This window comes from Ictalurus furcatus, chromosome 23, assembly GCF_023375685.1.
Source record: "Ictalurus furcatus strain D&B chromosome 23, Billie_1.0, whole genome shotgun sequence".
Classification (NCBI taxonomy): domain Eukaryota; kingdom Metazoa; phylum Chordata; class Actinopteri; order Siluriformes; family Ictaluridae; genus Ictalurus; species Ictalurus furcatus.
This window is the reverse complement of record NC_071277.1, coordinates 15346802-15371090: the sequence shown is the minus strand read 5'-3', so window position 1 is coordinate 15371090 and position 24289 is coordinate 15346802. Positions and strand designations below refer to the sequence as shown.

Sequence of the window (24289 nt, the reverse complement as noted above, 5' to 3'; positions counted from 1 at the left end):
CTAAAGTATGAATAATGACTTCATTTTCACACCACAGATGAGGCAGGATCCAGATGTCCACATTCACTAGCACTAACACAAATACATTATTCTTCACTAATGTAAATAATGACTATAAAACACATTACTAATGACTGAGTAAAAGAAAGGTTTGTTCTTTTTTTTTTGTTTTAACTGAAGCAGTAGTGTTTCAGTCATTAAGAGAAAGAAGTAGCTGCATTTCTAACTGAACTGACCTGAATAATGTCCTGGCTGCTTTAAATCGCAGTAAGCTAATTAGTCAAAGTTTTACTAGCTGTCAGTTTGTAATTTACTTTATTGTATTCCCCAGCACTGTTGATTTCTTGACTCTGATTGGTCTGATGATTTGCAAGGCAAGCCCCAGGTTTATATCAATGCGCTCCTTAAAATATGGCATTGTTTCTTTAGTAAAAACTTAGAAAGAATTTTATGGCAGACAATTGGCATGGACACTTAGTTAAAATATGTAACTGATGATCTAGTGATGAGATGTTTATTTGCTATTTTTGGAAGGAGCCTCCAGTAACAGTCAGAGGTTACGCTGTTTTATTCCTTAGCATGATGCCTTTGTAGGCATTTTAGAATCTCCTATATGATCATGGAAGCATCTTCGGCTGTGGCTGTATCCACCATGGCCATGAACTTTCTTTTGCTAACCAGTTTAAATTGCCAGCCAAATGTAATAGTGTAATGTTAGTGAGTAGGTCATCATTTAATAATTGTAGAAGGCATCTGCCTCCTGCTGATATGCTTTATGTTCAGCTGTAAACCAGTTTAATGAAGCCATGAAACACATTCAAGCATATGTACAAACCATGTTAATGGCAATAGTAAGAGTATTTATAGGGCAAAAGCCCAACTGCAAGCACTCACACATCAGACTGAATGTCTAATTGTAAATGCTGGTCCATATCATGCAGCAGATGCCAGATTGTGAGTAAGTGTCATGCTTTTATATATATATATATATATATATATATATATATATATATATATATATATATATATATATATATATATATATATTACACACACACACACACACACACACACACACACACACACACACACACACACATATATATATATATATATAAATGTGTGTGTATATATGTATATTTATATAAGTTTCAGACAATGAATCATCTGCTAAAATTGAATTTATCTGTTTCTCACTGTGACTGACTAAAGTTCCAACTGCATAAGAGCTAGAACGAATATTTCTTGGTAGTAGACCCTACTGTACATTTTGATATACGCAATAGCAAACTCAACAACGTAAATCCAGAAGCTTCTATGCCAACTTCCAGTAAAAGCCAGGCTTCTGGCACTTGTCAGTTTGGGCTCCAGATTGCTCTCACTGCGGCACTTCCTCCTGGCCATCGCACATCTTTCACTTCCACTCCACTCTAGTCCATCTGGCACAAATGGTGCCACGTTTACAGACATCGCAGAGAGACAGGACTCGACAATTACTAAAGGTAAGGACACATGGCCACGTGCTGTCTAGTCTCAAGCTGCATATGACTATGCTATGTACAGCAAGTGACTGTGGGTCAACCAATAAATCTGCACGTGAGAGCAACACAGTAAAGAATAGCGAAGACGAGTCCATTTAAAAATGAATTGCTGCTGTTCTTTGTGTCCTCACGTGTTCAAACAGAAAGACAGACTGGACACCATGTTCAGACCCGCTGATTCAAGGGGTCAGTCTCTCTCAGTCTCTTCGTCTGTGTCTCAGAGTATTCTGTCTTACTGTGATCAATGACCATTACACGTTCTCGCTGATAACACTATTCACTGAAAAAAAAAAAATCAATAGTGAATTAACACCTTAAAGTGAGGAAAATAAAATAAAGGACTGACAATTACAACTACTTACAGTACTATCTTGAGTCTTTGCCTTTTCTAAAGCATTTTCTGAATTTCCATACTTTTCCGGAAATCTGTGTATACATCACACGTAACAAATGGTTCTAACGAATGATGTTAACTATTGTCATCTCTTAATGAATAGCTTCTATACTGACTCAATTATAGTGCATTCATGTATTTGCGTAATTATGGTAATTACAGGCTTCCAGTTTATAAAAACATTCATTTGTCAAATGGGAGAATGAATGACAGGGAGGAATGTGATGCCAGGATTTAAGAATGCGTCAATAAAGTCTACAAAGATCTATTATTTTCCATGACTGACCATAATAAATAGTACAGTTTCTCTTTTTATCTGAAAGGCATGTGAGAATCATTTCTGAACTATCATTCTCACATGACCTGAACATAGTGTACACACTTTTTCAATAGTACACAGTTTTTTTCTACATCAGATTTTTTGCTGTTAAAAAATAAAAGGCCGGTTATTTCGAATTTTTTGTGAAATCAAGAACACTAGCACCACCAATGTTCATTAAGAAAAAAAGAATAATAATACACCGAATGGTTTGAAGAAGGCTGCGGCTGATTTCCTTCTAGCCATGTTAAGGGATTGCACAGAGTGAAACCCACCTTAGATTTTGTGGTATTTTTTAAGTGATACGTCCATAACATACAGTCATGAATGATTATAGAGACACTTTTTTTCTTTTCCAAAATGCCTCAGAATAGACAAACTAACCACACATTGTCCAAGTAAAGTACAAATTACACAAAAGGACAAATGGCAGAACCCTAAGTTACAACATTGTTTGTTTATGGACTCGAAACATTCAAAAAAAGTGTGATAGTTTGCCCCACATCATTCTTATTATGCCATCAATGAGATATAATTCAATCCTCGAAGGTAAAAATATAAAATATTATTAAATAAAATTATCAGTTCATTACTGACTTATTCAGTCGAATTCACTGTCTTGAACGTGATATATAAATATTTAAACCAAGCCCTTGGTTTAAATTGTGCCAATTGTATTATTCGTCTGAAAAAAAAAAAAAAAAACTTTCTCTTGTGCGCCAGAGCACAGCGAACACCTGCAAACCTGTGAATACGAACTCATCGAGGCATGACGAGCGTAACACCTACCATCTCGGTCTGACCTACCATTATAAATAAAACATGCAAGGCAGCTATGGCAACACGAACAGACGGCAAAGTCTGCGAAAGAGTCACAGCCACTAGAGAACCTCTGAATATTCCTACTCGGACGCTCTGCTTTGAAAAAGACTTGAAGGATAAGCAGCAAGCAACTTGATTCAGGACAAAAAAAAAACAATATAGTAGAAGACTGACGCACAGCGGCATCTGTTAACAGCAGAGAAAGCGGGAGAGACGAAGAGAATAAAAATTCCAATGATCTAGGAGAGAGAGAGGAAGTGAACGTGAACATTTCTGTTTGTAGCATTTCTGCTTCCCGGGTCCTGTGATGAATATTTAAACTTTTTTTTAGCTAAAGCAATAATGGCAGCAGAGGTAAAAACCTGTTGGATAAAAAGAGTTCAAGCACAGAAATCTCAAAGTTCACCAAAAGGGAAGGAAGGAGGGAGTCAATAACAAACAAAAGACAGATGAAAACACGCCCAAACATAGATAGACACACACACACACACACACACACAAATACACACATGATTTGTCGTCTTACCTGTTTGGCTGAGTTGTGAGGTGCTGCGGCTCTTGCGGGACATTCCCACCACGGCAGCCATCTTTGCCCCAATGCTCGAGCGCCTCTTCTTGAGGTTTCCACCCACCAGGCCCACGGCCGTGTCCGATTGGCTGCCATCAGTCTTCTCCAGGCTGCACATATCCCCGCCAATGCTGGTGCTCTTGGTCAGATTGGTGTCACCCGCCACACCCATTTGCCTGTTTTTCATTTTGGACGCAAAGTCGCTGTCAGTGGACCGCAGGAACCATCAGAAGGGAAGGAAAGAAAGGCATGGAGAGAAAAGGAGAGAGAAGGAGAAGGGGGAAAAAAAGATGAGCTAGGGATCCAAGGGAAATCAGGATTAGCAGGAAGGTTAAAGTCTTGGATGGAATAGTCAGTTTGGAGTTTGATGTAAAGTCCCAGTATAGAGTGCAAGCTCAGAACTGGCCTTTGAAATGGATGATAGTTGTAACAATTTTAAGATTCTAATCTGTTTCATACTTTCATATTCATATATTTCATATTCCAAATTTTCATAATCATTATTCATACTGGCAGTGGCTCGATGGTTACGGATCTGGAATAGTAATCGGAAAGTTAAATCCTGTCAGGACAAATCCTGGTACCAAGTTGCCAATGTTGGGCTCTAGAGCCAGTCCATTAAGCCTAATCTTCTCAGCTAAACTTACTTAAGTTAAGAGCTAACTTAAGAGCTAAGTTACTTAGTTAGCTTATATTGCAGTGTTTTTTTTTTTTGCTTACCTGAATAACAGCGTTATTTGTATTTTTGCTGTAGCATTATAAATAGTAATTGTAATGATCACATGTACCTGTTCAGTTGCTCGGTCTTATTATTTATGTAAATTCAATTTACGTCGTCGTTTAATTTGTCCAGTTAGGATGGAATTTTAATATTGGCTACGATCATGAAAAAAAACTAAATCATTTTGATTGTCCTTCAGGTCTAAATACTCTTCCAAGCTCCTCTGTCATGCCTGAAGTCACACTTCAGAGACTATCTGAACCTTAAAGAGCTAAATATAGCTTTCTTTTTCATTCATGCAGTGTGAATTTGTGCTAAAATGATAAAATGTTTTGAGTGCCATTGCTATCCAAGCTGATGATAATAACAGATGCCATTTTTATTCACATATACCACAATATCATTGCACTTTTACTGCATTAATTATTTATTAATGTGAGTTACACTATAATGCCCTTTAATTACCAGAAACACAAAATAGACAATAAAGAGAAAGTGCAATTTTTGGAGACAGAAATGAATCACAGATCTAGGATTAGGCTTTGAGCTAAAATGGCACTCTCTGTGGCCTGCTTTAATCTAGGTATGTTACATTGGGATAGTAATTCAACATAAGAATATATATATAAAATGGGCATTGTATCATTGTTCAAGTCATAGAAACAATAATATTGAACTGTTTGCATCAGGAAGCTTGCCATATTTTTTATTTCTGATCAATAAAACCTTGTGGATTGAATGATTCATTTGGTTTTATTAATTAATTTATTTAAACGCGCATACTTACCTTCATATAAACCTATTTTAATATTATTAGAGTACTACGCTTGCTCTATAAACTCATCCGATTGAGTATGGCATGAATTGTATTTTGTCCTGTAGTTACATTATTTTGTAGTATTTGTCAATCAAGCTAAATGGTCATGTGATGAGGCATTTGCACCAAAGATTAAGGGGTGTGAGGAAAAAAAAACAAAAAAAAACAAACAAAAAAAACAAAAACAAAAAGGAAAAAACCCAGAATCCCGAAAAAGAACCCAGCCTATCGCAGAGAACACAGGGAAAAAGGCTGGGGAAACCCTGGATGGGGTGCCAACCCATCGCAGGGCACAATCTGACATACATTCACACACTACAGACAACCAACCATGAAATGCCTACAATGCATGTCTTTGGACAAGGGGAGGAAACTGGAGTACCCGGAGGAAATCCGGAGGAACATGCAAACACTTCCTACACATGGTGGAGGTGGGATTTGAACCCACAAACCCAGAGTTGTGAGACAAATACACTAAACACTAAGCCACAGTGCTTTTTTTTTCTTTCTTTTTTTTTTTTTTTTAGAAAATAATGTATTTAAAAAGTGATGTCACATTTAAGTGCCTCTTAAATTTTAAGAGGCACTTATTCAGAGACTTATCTTTGGCTCAATCTGATATTTCGATCTCTTGAGCATACTGTAAAGTGCACTACACTACCTTCAACATCAATGTTCACCACTTCACCATAGATGCAAATTAGGAGTAAAAGATCTAAGGCAGAGAGTCAGGATTTTAAATAGACCATTTCCTTCTACGGAGGTAGTTCTGAGGTTAGTCAAAAAGTCAAAAAGTTTAGGAAACATTCGGAGACTACAATGAATTTGTGTCCAAGGCGTTCTGGTCAAAGGCGTCTACTAAAATTCTGCAAAATGTCAATTCTGACAGCTATAACGTGCACTAAGGTTTTACTTAGAGGATTCAGAATTTATTTGGGCTTGATCTGATAAAGAACAACAGAATAAGGTTGTTTTAACTGTCCAGTCACCTACTCAATTGCTCTCGGAGGTTCTAAAGGATATTCAACTGAGTGGCAGTTGTATTTTTAGTGGACCACTGTGGCTCTACTGACAGGAACTCGATTCACTCTGGACACAGTACTAATTATACAGGCCACTCTGGAGTCCATCTTGCATCAGGGTCTCATTATTCTGAGATGTGCGTCAGCATTTGTCTGGTAGTGACAGGGGAGCAAATCACAATTACCTTGCCTTCATCTCCATAATGAACAGGTCTTAGGGCGTCTTTTTTGATACAGACACACACGCATTATCTTTCCAGCCAGACAGCAGTGCAGAACGTTAGTGTAGTCAAATAATCGATGAAGCTGCTGCTACAGTGTTCCTTTGCCAGACAGTTTTTCAAAGCAGGACTACACTTTGGTTTATAAAGTTAGATGTCTCAGCTTTGTTTGATCTTAACCCCATTTTCTCCTGAACAAACTGGGCCCCAGTTGCCTTCACTGGAAAAATCTCACCTTCTGCAATGACAGCTGGGAAAATGGGAGGGTGAAAGCGAATACATTTCCTCCAAGACACATGCATTCACAGAATTATTATTTTTTTAATCAGCTGTTCATGGAATGTTGCAGACGAGCCAAACAAGCTTGTCCTCTTCCACATTCATGAGCTAACAGAAGCTAAACGTAGTCCAATTCTGTTGGAAAAGCATCAATCTGGCAACAGTGGCTATACAGCTAGTGGGTAATACTACATGATGTAGGCGGGTGTGGCTCAGGTGGTAGAGCGGGTTGTCCACTAATTGTAGGGTTGTCGGTTCGATTCTCGGCCCACATGACCCCACATGTTGAAGTATATGGCAGCTCTGCTACCACTGGTGTGTGTGTCTGTGAATGGGTGAATGAGACACAGTGTAAAGCGCTTTGTAGAACCGCTAAAGGTTAAAAAAAATAAATAAATAAAAATAAAAGGGCTATATAAGTGCAGACCATTTATCTGAAAGTGACAATCCAAGGCTTAAAGTTTCTGCATCAAATAGCTCTTAAAATGTTTATTATATAAGGAATAAAACAGAACGGGGTGTGCTGTTAAAGACAATAATCATTAATGTGTGTACCATCACGGTGGTACCACACATCCTGGAATGTTTTATTTCTCTTATAACACAGCAATTTGCCAAATGATTACAATTTTGTAAATTAAGAATGATGCCATGATTTTTTTTTCCCATTTATAGCTACGTTTAATGTTTACACTTACCGTTATGTTACTATGAAACCGTAAAGCCCAAATCCCTCCTTCCTGAAAACTTTCTAGTGTTAGAAAACTTAAAGATGCAGCTTTACAGCTGTATTTAAAGATACAGCACAGACCCCTTCCAAAAAATATTTCTTCTCACAGAAAACTTCACCATGCCAACGTTTTTAAAATCCATTTATGTAGCACGTACTCTATACAAGTTTCTGTGTAAGTTGTTATTATAGAAATGATAGTGTATGAGAACTAGCACATCAATAAAAAACATTTAAGCTGGAACTATTGCCCAAGCTGCTGTTATAGAAATAAATCAACGCCTTCTGACCAATCACAATCGAACAGTCACCAAATATATTTTTATGTCATCATTAGTAATGCAGTGCAGACTTCAGAAATGGCAATATACAGTACGTGAACCTTAAAACATCGCTTCTTATTATCTTTACAGGCTTTCAAGCTAGTCAATTTACAGCAATTATCTGTTGCAATACAAACATACAGTATCATCATAACAAAATTGCTCTAAAAGACAAAATCCTAATGACTTTAGAATACCAAATATCTGAGCAAATGAACTGTTTCCCAATATTAAGATGAATATCAAAAAGAGATTCTGGTTCCTGAGCTACCATTTCATACGGCTCAATTTTAGATGAGTAATCAAAACCACCGTCTGTCATATAAATCCAACATCCACCTTGAGATATTTTACAATTTGACAACCGCATATAGAATAAAGTTAATAGTAGAGTTCATTCTAAACCAAAAGTACAGATCACAGTGTAATGTGATAGTGGTATACTGGCAGAGAGCGAGAGAAAAAAAGAATGTAAGACCTTCCAATGAACACAGGAAAAGACAGATTGAGTTCAATACTTGGGCAAGGATCTGCTATTATCAGCCAGGAAGCCATGCAAGTCACTCTAACAGGTAAATAAACTTGGTTTATTGAGTCAAATTAGTTTTCCAGTGTTGGCTCGGGTAGCCCTTGCCCCGCTGAGAAAGCACACATGGCTCGGTGTGAATGCCAGGCCACAAAGTAAAGTCCTGATTGTTCTGCAAAGCATCACAGAGGGTCTCTGACAGTGCTCTGTATGATTATTCTCTTTAATGCTCAAACCACAAAGGCATGGTCCAGAATCACACTGCACTTTGAATGAAGTTGGTATTCCCTAATGGCACACAGACTTGAGCCAGGACTAAAAATTCTTCAAGAGGAAAAAAATCTGTGACTTTTGGCCTTGTTTACAGTGCAGCTCATACGTGCTCAATCTTGGATTCCTGAGACACCGATGGGATCGCAAGAGATTTTTACCGCAAACAGCCTCCGGGAGTCTAGAGAGCAATTCTGGCCATGCTTTCCACGTGGGAAGGATGGCGAACTCTCTAACCGTATCAATCACAGCAACACCATTGGTGTCTCAGAGTTCTTGTATGTGGAAGAGGGTGGATAGTGCTTTTCTCCATGTATGTTACGCTGTCCTGTGTAATGAGCTTAATTCGATAATTTACTGATTGTCTAGAAGTGAATGATAGCTAGAACAGCCAAGTTAGCATCATCTCCTCTGCTAACCGGCTTCTACTCGCATCCTGTCATTATTATTCTAACAGTATTGGCTTCATCTCAAGTGATAATCAAGTAAAGAAAAAGTCTGGATAGAGGAGTCTGCCAGAGAGACGAGACACTAACAGCTAAAGCTGTAAATAAGAACAGCCTGACAGGTTGTGTTCTCTAGGAGGAGAAGATATCGTAGCCAGCGCCAAAAAGCATGCTTGCATCTCCACTAATGGTTAAAGAACGGTTCTCTTCCAAGAAGCTCTGGCATTGCAGACGCTTATCTCCCCGGAACTGAACTCGAAACGATGCAGCTGCTCTATAGGCATGCGTCTCTGATTCTTGTAGTACATCGTGTTCTTCTAAAGCAGACTATACTACGTAATCTAGGCCATGATCCTCTTTCTTCAGAGAAAATATAAGGCATCCCACACTATTTGTGAAAGGGTCTATAAATGGAAGCATGGAGGATGAGTCTATTTAGATGTCTGTGCTTCTGCGGTAAGGAGATTTTGGAAATTAGATCAACGTGTTGGAAGCCAAATACAACATGGGAATGGTCTTTTACATGACACTATCTTACAAAAATGTATAAGGGTTCGGTTTTTCAGATATGTTAACAGATTTTTGAGGCTAACTTGTTTCATGGGTGTTCCACAACATTAAATATAACTAATTATAAATAAAAAGTATGGTGTGACATACTTTAATAAATACAAAATTTTAATATTTGGGCAAACTTCGACAGATTTTTGAGGCTAACTTGTTTTATAGATGTACCTCCACATTAAATGTAACTATAAGCAGATAAAAAGTATGACATGCATTTCAAATAAATAAATAAACAAATGTTCATTCATAATACCTGACAATTTGCTAACGAACTAAAATAAACACAACGAAAAACCGCAAGTTTTATATTAATGCACTAGTTATATGTTTTCGTTTCTATAGTAACAGCTAATTCACAGGCACTTGTATGACAGACACTTACATAATTTTAGTCTAACAATAAATGTATTGTTATTAAACACTGCTCTGATGAATAGAAATGAAACAATGTGCTGTTAATGAAAAATAATCAACTTGTATGTGGTAAAGGCATTGCACCACCCCATCGTTGATTATGTCCCTATAACTGCACACTCCATTTTGTTTTATTTATTCCCTACTTACAGTATTAGTTTTGAGAAGGGCGGCAAAAATATTGGAGAATGGAATCGAATAGAATAGGCTTGGTTCGTTCCTCCTAATAACCCAAAGACAGAAAGTGCCCTGCAATTAGTATAATTTCTGCAAGCAGTGTGATGCAGAACAATGGTTTCCATGGGAACCGTGGCCCTAGTCAACCAAATCCATCATATTAATTTCGTCAGGCCACTTTAGTTTGTCCAAGAAACCGTGTATGGCACAGTACATGTGAGAAATGAAGACACATAAGATGGGGTGCTGCAGCACTTTGTATGATATGATACACGCTACTGTTATTACTAATGAACGAGCTCAATCAGGTGACTGATCGTGATTTAGAGTCAAATGTCGGATTGGATTTAGATGTAAAACTAATACTTTATTTACAGTATCAGTTACAGGTGAACTTGATGAAATAGTTACGATTCAGCTGATTTTACAATTTAAATGTCTGCTTGCACTCAGTGAGCATTAAACTCTGTGTTTATATCAGCCCACATATTACCATATTCACGTGACTACCCTGCACTGTGGGTCCTGTTTCTGGGAAACGCAGGCCAGTGCAGAGAAGAGAGAGCTGAAATATGGTAAATAGGGACATAAGGTCAGAGCATCATCTAGCCTCCTACTGGCTTTGTTCACTGTCACTCAGTTTTCTGATGGCTGGAATGCTAGTGTACTGCAGCTACAAATATATGATAATCTCTTAAACCAGGGATGTTCAATCTTAACCGCAAAGGGCTTGTGTGGGTGCAGGTTTTCATTTCCATCCAGCAGGAGCCACACCTGATTCCACCTGTTTAATTAGTTGATCTTGGCTTTCAATAGACTCAAGTGTGGCTTCCACTTGGTTGGAATGACAATCTGCACCCACACCTGCCTTTTCCAGATAAGATTGGACACCCCTGTCTTCAACTGTCCGTTGGTCCAGATGTCCGTTCCTTACTCTAGTAACTACATCATTTTCCGTAAGGTTTCATTGTCATTTTTATAATAACATATTCTGTTAAACCTATTCATTTTTGAGCATTAAATATGTAGTCAATGGGATTGGTTTTTGTATGAATTTCATCTGAATAAAGTCGTAAAAATTGACGTCAATGAGAAATACACCTGCAACACTAACCTTAAGACTTACTTCGAAAAATCTCATCTCCTCATCATTCAAATCTCTTGTGGCCAGGGACCAAAGGAGAAAAACAAGCCATGCTCTGTGGGTGAGAGGGATTTCATACATTCTCTAGCCACTCGTAAGCATGTGAGCTCATGTATGTGGAAGAGGGTGAATAACTTTTTCCTCCGAGTGCATGATGCAGCATGAGCAGCAGTTCGAAATAGACCTGGTTGGCTGGATTCACGTGTCTCGGAGAAAGTTTGTTTTAGCTGTTTGGTAGCTGTTGTATGATGGGGGAGAAATGGCTGGTAGGTAGGACCTGGGAGAAAATGGGGGCCGGGGGGGAGGTACAGAATTAAAGAATACATACTCTATTGAAGTGTAATTGAACAAAATTGACCACTGACCTCCCTAAAATTTCTCACATCACCTTGATAGCATACAGAGAATCTGCATTTTACTCATTCACACTGCTGGTCTGCTTAGAGTCATGACCTTTAAATGATTGTGTGCAACAGCAAAGCGAGTGAAAGCAATGCTAATGAAATTCTGTTTCATTGTCAGGTATCCAGACTGATCAAATGCCAGTCACGGTGTGTCCTGTTATAGACTCTAGAACTTAATGTCCCCTATAAGTGGTGTTCTATGTGTGTATGCAAAAGTATACAGGTATATTATACAATGAATTAATTATAGATGCATGTTATTTGGTGATCCAACTGACTGGTCAATAAATAGATTTGTAAACAAAAATATATTATATTCTTTCATAAATATAAAATTGCAATTGCTTGCACATTTTTATAAGAGGAATTAATGTTTGCTTGTTAAAGTTTACATGCACTTTGCCAAATAAGAGACACATACTGAAAATAGAAAAGATGTGCATGTGTGATGAAGAAAGGTTAAGTTTAGTATGTATTTTTTTCTACATTTACTACATTAAAGGTTTATATTTCTATATTTCACTCAGCATACAACTTGCATTTGTTGTCTGTTCTCAATGTGCTTTTGTTTATATGTTTTACTATGTCCCATTATTTTGTTTTTAGTCCTGTCTCCGCCCCTTTCATATCATTGGTCTGTTACCCAGTGGGTTCACCTGTTTAGTGTTAGCCCTTAATTAGTTTGTCTATCTATGCTGCCTTCAAATCCTCTTTGGAAGTGTGTGTACAAGTTCAAAGGTCGTGATTAATAGGTCGACTTTTATGACTTATAAAACTATATAACGGACAGGTGTGGAACATGAATGATCAAAAATGTTTCTGAACACTATAACGACTTTGAACAAGAGAACTAGGCTGTAATAACATTTTACATGTAAAACATATTGCATTACATTCATCTTGCATTCTAAAACACTCACATACGAATGATGTAAATTGGGATGAAGGGCGCGTCTCGTTATCCATGACGTTGTTAAATCTCCGGCTCTCAGCCCCTCACTGAACACAGCAGATGCAGAGAGAGATGCGAGTGCAGCGGGAAAGCAAGACCTCACGCTTGCAGGACAGTACTGGCGACATTTGGAAAGTTTTTAAGGTTTATCCAAAAAGTCGCCAAATTTGTCTTTAGGTGTTTTTTTTTTTGGAAGAAAGTTGCTAAAGGGGTCTGAAAAGTCTCTAAGTTGGGAACACTGGTCTGCACTGACAGCTAGATAAAAGGCAGGCTAAGCTCCGCCTCTCCCCAGCAAAAAGAAAATACAGAGGGAGAGGGAACGCAGGGTTATTCATTTATGCACATTCTATTTGAAAAGCAATAAAATACACCGAGTACCCAAATGTTGCCCTGTCTGTTCTTTTCTTGAAAACAATTTATGCCCCCTTCCGATCTCTCTGCATGCCCCCCGTGTTGAGAACCATTCCCTTATACGGTCACACTCAATGACCCCATTTATTATTATTTTCCCCAAACACTAAATGATAGAACACTGGCAGTGAAAAATATTCTAGTTCTACTGCATAGACAGAGAATGTGCTGCATCTCATTACAATAAATAGGAATAATACGGGTAGTTGAGCAAGTCAGCAATGCGACCACTAAGAAAACAATATCTTTTTAAATACACACGGTGACCTGCTAGCTGTTCTAGTAACACTCTCCTCTACCAACAACTCCTTTATTAACTCTAGTTAAGAATAGCAAATGATGTCACGTCTCCAAATTCCCAATGAACCTACATTTCTAATTGCTTCTTAATTAGGTTAATGTTCTTCTTGTGGGTCCACTATATGCAGTACAAATTGATGACTTTTTAAAGTCTTCCTGTACTTGTACCCGAATTCTCTTCCATATCGGTGTAAATAATGGGTAAAGCTTGCCCTCACCAATCACAGGTCTGAACTGCCCCACATTTCTTATGCATGACTATGCGTTATGGCTTGAACAGATACTTTACAGCTGAGCAACCAAGCAAGAGTGTGCAAACTAACAACTTCTATCTTAATATAGCATTCAGATCTGGTATAAAAACATTTTAAATATTTTACACTGTTTTCCCTGGGGTGTTGATATACCATAGCATCACAATTCTCTAGCCAATGTTCTAATAAAAGGTGAGGTTTGAAGCATCATTTATCAAATGTCTGCCTCTTGACTACACTCTCTTAGTAAAAAGGGTTCCTCAAGGGTTTTTTATGGATCAATAACACTTCTAGGTAGAATCATCTGAAATATATAAAGGCTGCTTAAAAGGGTACTTTTGAGCAAAACATTCTTCCAAAATCATACAAAGTTCTTCCTGACTTCTTGATTTCTGTCCACAATTTATAGACCAAATGGCAATTAATGTGAAATGTTCTTCAAACATTTTGTGAGATATGTATAAAAGCAAAACACTGTGTTCTACATATACATCATCACAGACATTATAAAGGGATAATATATGTACAGTATACCTGTATGATAATGTATCATGTACGTTATCAAACGCAAAAGCACTATACTCTCAGTTGGCTTCTTTAAGCTTTCCTTCAGAGGAACTAATGAGTACTTTGCAGGATGCAACAAAGAGCCTTTTTCACCCCCAAGAGTATACTGCAAGCTAGAGATCTTCTCTAAAAACGTTTAGCTTTTCATTGTTTTTTTGCTTTCGTTTAATGAGAAAGCAAGTACAGACTTATTGTACATGTTTGCCCTATGTGGTAATACTCAATGCCCCCCCCACCCCCACCCCATTTACTGATATTATTTCTTTCCTGGCGTATACAGTATATGTGCTGTTTGTTAGTAATATGACTACATAGCAAGCTCGTTCCTTCTGACATATGCTCCAAATATTACACAAGCGTCTAATTGAAAGAAAACCAGTCTGCAATTTGTCCACCGTGTGCACAGTGACATCGTTTTTCCTTCTGATGAAAGGATGTATCTCAGCACAGTATGAGTAATGGAGTGAAACATGATCGCATACTGGAGCATTAGAAGGAAGTGTGAGAAACCTATATCATAATGCTTTCAAACACTTCAGCTCAGCTCGATGTTCTTCTTAGAACACTGTACACGTGATTGAGAAAATATTAACCGAACCATCTATCTTGACCGTGTGCTCATTTAACCAGGTGTCCAATACACAACAAGCAATTGGACGAAGGGTACAGTGTTATCGAAGCGAACGTCTGTGTACTGCTGGTAAATGACTAAGTGCAAACAGTCCGGCTGATTGCAATATTGAGCAGCGTTCAGTTTGCCACATTTTGGCAATGCCCGTGTTTGTATATTCTTTAAACAAATCAGCCATTCAACCCTATGATTTGGACTTCCCAAAAACAGTTTACACCCAAGTCTAACATATGCTTCAGTGGATTATCTCACTGGCATGCAGTAGATGTGTACCTAAGAACTGCTGATGTAATCAAAGATTTACAATATACGCATACTAAACCTTAATAATAGCACAGTGTTCGGCTACATGGTCTTTTGTTCAACATGTCATGTTTAACTAACTTTACTGAAAAACTGGATGAGGTTTAAGTTTTGGTAGGATGATTGGTAGATTCGGTTCAAAACTACAAAATCAAACATAAAACACCAAACGTGTCTTGGTAGATCATCCCCCTCTCACTGCAAACATGGAATTTCAAGAAAGTAAAAAAAAAAGCCTTGTTTCTTATTTTTTTGTATAAAAAAGAAAAATAATCTTTTCAAGCATTAGCATTACATGTTTTGCATTAGAAAAGTAACCTCAATTTAAGAAAATATATCCAACTTTGTCTTAAGATATTCCAAAATATTGAGCAAGATTTAACCAGTAACAAGCTACAATAATGGTTTGCATAATATTCTAGCGGAGGAACAAGATGCTTTTCCTTATTTTAAGACTATTTTTGTCTTCAGTGAAGCAGCTGCATGAAATGTGTGAAATCTACACTGAAATACATTACCCCTCAGCCCCTGCATGTCACATGACCATGTCACATGTCCTACTGATCACACATACCCGTTATGTTACTCTTAGTAAGCACTCATATAGAAGTTCTTGTTTTTCAGCACCTAACTGTCAAGCTTTTGTTGTCGTCATGTTCGTGTTACTACAGTGTGTGTCCTACAGCTGCTCCCATAGTCTGCATGTTTTTGTCTTGTGTCCATTGTTACAGTTTATGGTTCTTTTCAGGTTTGGTTGCTTGTTTTACACTGTTTTATTCATTCACTTACATACGCCACCTTCTACAAGTTTCAATAAGTTTCCCTGTTTCAATAAAAATGCTAAGAATAACAATCCTTCTGGTGCCTTAATTTAAGATAATAAAAAAGTCACTTAAATTTATTATGCTGTTTGAAGAAATTGTCTTATTGTAAGCTTTTTTCCCCCCTAACTATTAATCTTAGATTAAGGGATAAATTCTTAAAGTCAGCTCAAGCAAGAGACCAAAATGTCATTTTAAGTAAGTCTAGCTTGAATAACTGAGTTTTTATGGCTTGCAATAAGCACAACTTGCTTAAATTTTGCATTTGTGTCTAGTTTAAAGATCCAATAGCATTTTTTTTTTTTTTGGTGACTAGATATTTATGCCGTTTTCAAGAATTTTCACCAAGTCAGTTTTGCTTACCCCATTGGCAGATTGTTTTGCTTGATTTTAGTACACTTTAACTAGATTTAAGAGTGTCTTGCTTGTTTCAAGAAAGGCATTTTTTGCAGTGTAAGTGGAAAATAAAATTTTCACTGAACTGTGCTTTACAAAGTAAAGTACAACTATACATGGATTAAAACCACAAAATTCCAAAACTGAACAATAAAGCTCTCAATCCATCATCTTGAATGGCACATCATGGGCTGTAGTTTGCAAAATCCACCAGTAGAATTGTTTGTATTTAAAACTGCAAACACAATGTAACTTTAAACAATTTCCTAGAAGATTTAGAATCTTTCGTAAAAATTTAAGACACACCCTGTTCCTAAACAGGATATTGCTGTATTATTTCCTTTATTCCTGGCCAATTGTTAAACAAAAGTATACTATAGCCAACCATTATCTGCACAACATAGACCAGATAACGTTTAACATAAATGTTATTTAAAAACAGGTTGACTAACCATGATTTTATTGTTTAGCATGGTTAGTTGGTTTAGCATACGACATGGCTAAGATATAAACAATAAACTTAAGGTCTGATTGCAAAATGAAAAAATACCAACAGTAAGAATGAACGACTGAGGGGAAACATAGGAAATATCAAGTTACACCAAATAGTAGTGCATAACCGAAGCTAGCGTTTTTTCCCCCTGTAGAATAACATAAGATCAGGTATTCAGTATTTCCGACGTATTTTTTCTCTGATCTGATGGTACAGCCTATTTATGTTTAATTCTACTTCCTCAGTCTTCCCAACAAACCTATTTTTAAGAGATCTGAACAAATGAATTGGTATTAATTCAAACAAAATGAATCCGGTATCCTCATTCAGGCCAGTGAAAAATAGACTGAAAAATGAAAAACAGAAAAAGGAAAAAAGGCCGGAGGTACAGCATTAGATACAGAAGGTGCTATGTTGATAGCACTTTACCTGAGGTCATTGTCTGAGAACCTCCTCTCGGCCGCTTCCTCAATAGACTCCGCCTCTCTATCTACGCTATGGGTCTTTGCCTTTCGATCGCTCTCACAATCATTTCCCATCCCTCCCTCCTCCTCCTCATGTAACACCTCCCCAGAGAGTTCCTCCCCTTCCCGGGAGAGGCTCCGCCCCTGCATCGTTTTGCTAGGACAGGGAACAGCGAACGTCATGCAAACAAAAAGGAAGAAGTAGACAAAAAAAAATTAACAAATGACGAAATAAATAAATAAACATTACATACAATGGCAGCAGGATAAATCTGGACATTCAACAATGCAGTAACGTAAAGACACTATGCAAACTGTGATGGCACGATATACCATATATGAGTGATATACATTATTTTACCCACATGTTCTATTTACTAAATAGCAATAGATGCCCCATTGACTCATCGTTTTAGCTTGTATAATAATTATAAGCAATCTAGAACATTTACAATAGAGATGGAGGAAATGTGAGAAGATGCTCTGCTTGTTAAAAATCTATAAGAACATAAGGGTTAAAATACCATAAACATTTCATAGTCATAGTTTGCCAGTGACTGGTGTCTATTATAATAAAGTTCAGATGTTTGGCTCCAGTGATGCCTATACGGAACCAAACCTGAACTCATCAACTCTCATCCAGGAAATGAATCATTCTTAGAGCATTTCCCGATTTAATAAAGGAAACAAGAACAGGGGTTTTCGTCGTAGACAACCCCGGAACCGCTCCTTATCCACAGATAAAAGTGAATATTGACCAATTCACCCATCTCTGGCAAACATCCCCCTGACCTTTGGGCATGTCTCACCTGATCTTGCGGTTGCCTCGCGGCCGCTCCGACTGTACAGACATGTAGCTCGCGCTGCTGAAGCGAGAGGCACTGCTGCTTCTCGACACAGCGGACACGTCACTCACGTCGCTGTCGGAAGATTTGGCCGAGAGGTTGTCCATCCCGTGTTTCCCGTCCCTGCCAGAATGCTATGGAGAGAACAAAGGATACAGTCAGACCAGCATTTCTACTTAGCTATGTATACGGTATAGTCTTTAGTGTGATCTATCCATCCACCAGTTAATCCATCCATTCACAACCTTCTAACCACGCAACCAATGATCCAGTCATCACTCCATCCATCTATCTATCTATCTATCCACCCATCCTACATTCCAACATACCCATACAATGTCATTCTGTGATCTATGCATCCATCAGTTGACCCATCCATGTACCACATGATTCATCCATCCATCCAAGCTACCCATACATCCATCATCATATGATGTATTTATTCATCAGTTGATCTATCCATCCACCACCTTGAACCTTGATCTACTCAATGATCCATCCATCTATCCTACCCATATATCCATCATCATGAGGTTTATTATTTTTACAAAGATGCTATGCTCTATGAGAAATGTAACTAACGTGAATTTATCTTCATCCATCCATCCATTCTTTCTTCCAACCTACCTATACATCCATCATGTTGTGATCTTTCCATCCAACAGTTGATCCATCCATCCATCTACCTACCTATCCATCCATCCATCCATCCATCCACCATCTTCCAACCATGCAACCAATGATCCATCCATTCTTCCATCTATCCATCCACAACAGAGTATTTCCCAATAGGTTCAAAGTAGAACCTCTTTAGTAAGCTAGGACTCATTATTCAACAAATAATCATTCAAAGAACCCTTGAAGAACCTTTTTTTTCCCTATGAGTGCAGGTGTGAATGCAAATGAAACCTAGAGGAAACATGAAGATGAAAAATCACCTTTTTGTATCAGCTTTTTTTAAACGCTAATTTCACTTGCTGTCTCTGTCGTCTCTCTCTCTCTCTGTCTCACTTGCCATCTGTCCACATTTCCACCAAAGCTATCGAGGAAGTCAGTTTCACTGTACTTGCATGTCACACTTCCCTTTTCACATCTTTTCATATCAGACAACGAAGAGTCATTTTGTTTGAGCATTTAAAACACACTCTTCTGCCTGTTAAAATAACATTGTCCAAGTGCAACTGTTGATATAGTGAAGTTTTCTGTGAGGAGACATTTATTTTCAGAGGTGAAGCTGTGACTAAGTGTCCTGACATTGGAAAAACCTTAAGTGTAACTATAAACAGATAAAAAGTATGACATTGTGTTCCTTAATTAATAAAAACAATGTAACTGCTGTGAAATTGCTGTGGTACAAGAGTAAGAATAAAACACTTTGGGACATGGTGTTATTGGAAAATAATCAACTTTGTGTCAACTCTCCTGTTGTGATATTATGATGCAAAAAAAAAAAAAAAAAAATTCAACCACAAAAATAATTGTATTACCTAATCAGAATATAACTTGTGTTCATGGTTTACCGCTTTAAAATACAGTTTAGTAATAAACCGCACTTCATTAATTCTATGGAACAAAGTTTCGACTTCAATTGGTAACCCAGGGATACCTCACAAAACAAACAAACTCCAACAGTTTGCTTTTATAAAAATATTGCCACCCTGTTTTGTATTACCCACTCGTGTTGCAACGTTTAATTAGGCTAAATAGTTTAATTTCCAGTGTCAGTTATTTTTTACCCTACATAAATTGCTATGGAACTTTTAGTTAAACACTAAATACATAAGAGCATTATACAATAAAATATATCTTTTTGACCACCTGACCATATTTTTGAACAGTTATTTATTGTAAACTGCCGAGGTTAAGCACATTATGACTATAACTATTTGAATCCTTATTCCAGTTACTGAATTCAAGTACACAGCGTAAGTGTTCAAACTAATTCAAATTAAAGGTCCTGCATGTTTTGATCACGGTGCCATTGAGACGCTGGTTTTGTAACACAGGTCTTTCTTTAGACAATCTGTCTCCACCACAATGATTATTAAACAGTGTCCTTCCTGATACAGGTTTTTCCTTGAAGCTGTTTTTAATAGGAGTCTCAAACAAATCATACGTCTAGTTAACAAACAAAATAGTTTGGGCAATGCAAGACCGCACAAACATGATTCATTTGGCAGGAAGAGAACAGACTGTGCGTCCCCAAGCATCTTTTAACGTGTAAGAGTCCATTCTTTGAGTTCCTAGGAAGACCACTGGACAATCTGTCCTAGCGTTGCCGTTCAAAAGTGTGCTTTAAATCATCCTGAGCTGTCCAATTTGCAAAAGCACAACAACAAGCTGTTAATTAACTAGACTGTGTGTGGTGCTTTTGATGGTGAGTTTAAACAACGCTGTCAGGATGCTTGGGAAGTGGGAATCTATTTTTACAAAATTAGGTTGAGATGTTCTTTTGCTCGAGCTGGACGGTAAAGTAGAAAGCTGGCCAAGACATGGACCTCCTGTGTGCACGAAGCGGTTTGAGTCTATTAGTAGAGATGTTTTTATTGAACCAGTTATTTAAAATATCATTCTTTGCTAATGTATTAAATTATATAAGCTGTGGTCCGTTCTGAAGTGAAGTCTAGGCAACCATATGTAGTGTTGTTCCAAACAGAAGTGAAAAACATACTCTTCAAATGAATAATTAGTGCCTACTCCACTTTTTTAAATGGACCAATGAGACCATAGTCCTATCCACAGGGGTTCTGTTGTCTCAAAATACTGTGGCTTGTGGTTTCACAGGTCAGAGTTTACCTAGACAGAGTTATTATATTAACCTACTTTATATGACTGTATATTGGCCTACTTTACAAAATCAGACTAAGAGAACTGTAAAGGGTTATAAAGGGAACCAAAACTTGGGGGGGGGGGGGGGGGGGCACAAAAAAATTGTGCTTACTGGTTTACATAAGTGTCTGGTTGCACAGCCTGTGGAAGTGTGACATGTGTATGCAATTCTATGCCGTTTATGCTTCACTCACATGCACAAGTGGGAAAAACAGACATGCAGGACACATGGGCCTGGGTCATCCATGTGGGCATGAGAGTTAATGAGTGTTGAAACACATGTCATGTGTCAGCGAATCTTGCTCAATCACGATTTGTGGTATTTCATCTGGAAATAATGTGTGTTGGTTGTACACTAAGGATACATAGTGCATTATACAAAGAATATACACTTATGGGCCTCTTTATTGGAGCACTTTTACCCTTGCTATCATAGCAGTGTTGAGCATTCTGGGAAGCTTTTCTGCTCACCATGATTGTAAAGAGTGGTTAATATGGTTCTTTCAAAAAAGGTTGGGCTCAAACCAGCTCATCTGGCACCAACAACCATGCCACAGTCAAAGTCACCGGGATCGCATTTCGTCCTCAGTCTGTTGTTTGATGTGAACATTAACTGAAGCTCTTGACCTGTAGGTACATGATTTCATGCATTGTGCTCCTGCCAAATGATTGGCTGATTGAATATCTGCATGAACGAGCAGCTGAACAGGTGGTTGAGCCATGTGAATGAACATACAAATGAAAAATCCAGTGACTTGCCTTTGAGCGGTGGTCTTGCTCCAGGCGGGAGTCAGAGCCTGCTCCCTGCTTATACTTTTCCACCTTCAGCTTCATCTGCCGTGTCCTCTCCTCCACATCCACAGCACCTGCCGGACATGAAACAGTGATAAGTACGTGTGAAAAAGTGTGTGTATAAGTTTGTGTGTTGGAGGGGTAAAAAGTGGTTATAAAGCCTGATGATGCTTGGTGTGGGGGAAGCTTGGATGGTAAAAGCAAGGCAAACTAAAACAGGCTTTATTACTGGCTCAGTTGGGAATGTGATGGTGTGTGATCAGCATGTGGCAGTGTTTGTGTCCCGCAGATAAAGACTGATAAAGACTCAATAGAAAAACTAGCATGTCTTCCTTATTTTGGACAGATCTGAAGGTAATGCCATAATTCGATTAAAGTATTTGATGAAAATGCTACATAATGAGAACAAGCAGAGGTAAGTGTAGCATTTTTGAAGTCAAATATTTAATAAGCCTCCTTCATCATCCTAATACAATGGCAGAAAGCATATGTTTGGCAAAATATTGGTACCCAATCTAGACTATCTGCCCATTCCTGACTCCAGATAAATCTCCACTGTTAAGTCAATTACAAAAATTTGTACGATGAAAAAAGAAAAAAAAAAGATAAGACGCATACCTATTCACCAATTCACAGACCTAGTTTTAATAAGCTTAAGAAGAATTTCCCATCGGCCAGCGTTATTTTTGAAAACTCAAAAGACCCCCAAAATTCCCTTTCATCACTTTTTTGTGAGCTTTTGCTATAAACTCTACTCCAACAAGAAAGAAAAAAAAAACACAATATGTTCTACTGGAGCACTCATTCTGCTTTCTGCCGAGTCTTGAATTTCAGCAGGTTAATTTCAAAAAGAAATAATAATAATAACAAAAAAAAATATTCAGAGCATTGTGCGAGCTGCTAAGCTGTGAGAAGCTGTGTATTCTCATTTTCGGCTCGGCATGAAATCAATCTACAAAACCATCTTTAATGTCCCAGAAAACGCTGAATCAGTGAATCTGCTGGGAAAAAGATCAATCCTGTTGATATCAAGGCTGTTGTGCTTTTAACAAATTAGTATATTATTAGTAATATGATCATCTGATTGATCTAATAATTCTGCAGTCATTTAGCATAGAAGTCAAAATTATACCAGTTTTTCAATTATATGCACTAGAACTGCATCATATCAAATATCCCCAATTCAGTATCATAGAAAGGACAGTAATTAGCTTTCCTTAATATCTTCATATTCATTATTTGATATTTTTTACTGTAGGTATTTTCGTCATAGAAAGAAAAAGATCTTTTTTTAATTGTAGCGTCTCTTTCATTACAGTTTCCATTAAAACGACATTCTGGCTCGATTTCCTTACCGGAAATCTCTTTTTTTTGGGCATCAGTGACGCCAAAAAACCATCTGGCCTACCTTCATCTCTGTTCTCTGGGCTTGTTTTCTCTCTCTCTACTTTTCGAATTTAAAGATGGTGATGTGAAGTAAGATGGAGGGGAAAAAAAAAGAGGGAAAACAAAGCAGTCAATGAGTGATTACAGCCTAAATTAGACAAGAAACAACGTCAAGAAATCTCACATGCCTCAGGATAATAAATATCAGCAGTTCACCGATATTGTCTTATTGGCAATACTGATGTGAAGCCGGTTTCATTTGTGACCACTGACTGCATGACTGAAACCTGATTATATTAAGCCTGTTGAAGGTTAATATAATCTATCCATTGCCAATTTATATGGTCAATGCAAGTACACTGTGATAGGATAAAGCAGAACAAAGATTAGGTCAAGAACATGTACAGTGCCCTCCACTAATATTGACATCATTGGTAAATATAAGCAAAGAAGGCTGTAAAAAAAAAAAAAAGGCCTTTATTGTTGAATTTTTTTGATCGTTTGTTAAAATTCTCAAAAATACTCTGCTCTCATGGATATCAATTGCAAACAACACAGGTTTATAAAAAAAATAAATAAAATCTTTGTTAAATATAGGTGTGCAACAATTACTGGCACCTCTATGAATTCATATGAGAAAAATATATTTGAAGTATATTACCATTGATATTTTAATTTTTTTTTTAGTACACCTGTGTGACTAGGAACAGGAAATTGTTCAACCATGACTTCCTGTTTCACAGGGTTATAAATATGAGGTAACACACAGGCCAAATTTCCCTTAGTCATTCATAACAATGGGTAAGACCAAGGAATATAGCTGTGATGTGTGGCAAAATGTGAAGTGGCTATAAGAAAATAGTACAAGCATTGAAAATGCTCATTTCCACCATCAGGGCAATAATTAAGAGGTTAGAGTCAACTGGAAATTGGACGTGTTTCTATATCGTCTCAACGAACTGTGAAGAGGATGGCTCGAGTGGCGAAAAAATCTCCAAGGATCACAGCTGGTGAATTGCAGAAGTTAGTTGCGTCTTGGGGTCAGAAAGTTTCCAAAACTACAATCCGAAGTCACCTACATCACCACAAGTTGTTTGGAAGATTTTCAAGAAAAAGCCTCTAATCTCATCCAAAAACAAT

At 37.6% G+C, this 24289-nt stretch overlaps 1 protein-coding gene across 14 annotated transcripts in view; it reads right to left on the bottom strand.

Moving 5' to 3' along the window:
- The window catches only part of rims2a (regulating synaptic membrane exocytosis 2a), a 116349-nt gene that overhangs the window by 28896 nt on the left and 63164 nt on the right, over positions 1-24289 (bottom strand). For 12 of the 14 annotated variants that reach the window (XM_053611541.1, XM_053611543.1, XM_053611530.1 and 9 more), the window contains 4 exons: positions 21731-21837; positions 18107-18276; positions 17263-17454; positions 3603-3847 (listed from right to left, as the gene is read on the bottom strand). In XM_053611541.1, the coding sequence (XP_053467516.1) occupies positions 3603-3847; positions 17263-17454; positions 18107-18276; positions 21731-21837 (714 nt within the window). The remainder of the gene's footprint in view (positions 1-3602; positions 3848-17262; positions 17455-18106; positions 18277-21730; positions 21838-24289) is intronic. The other 2 variants (XM_053611532.1, XM_053611540.1) reach the window with 2 other exon arrangements.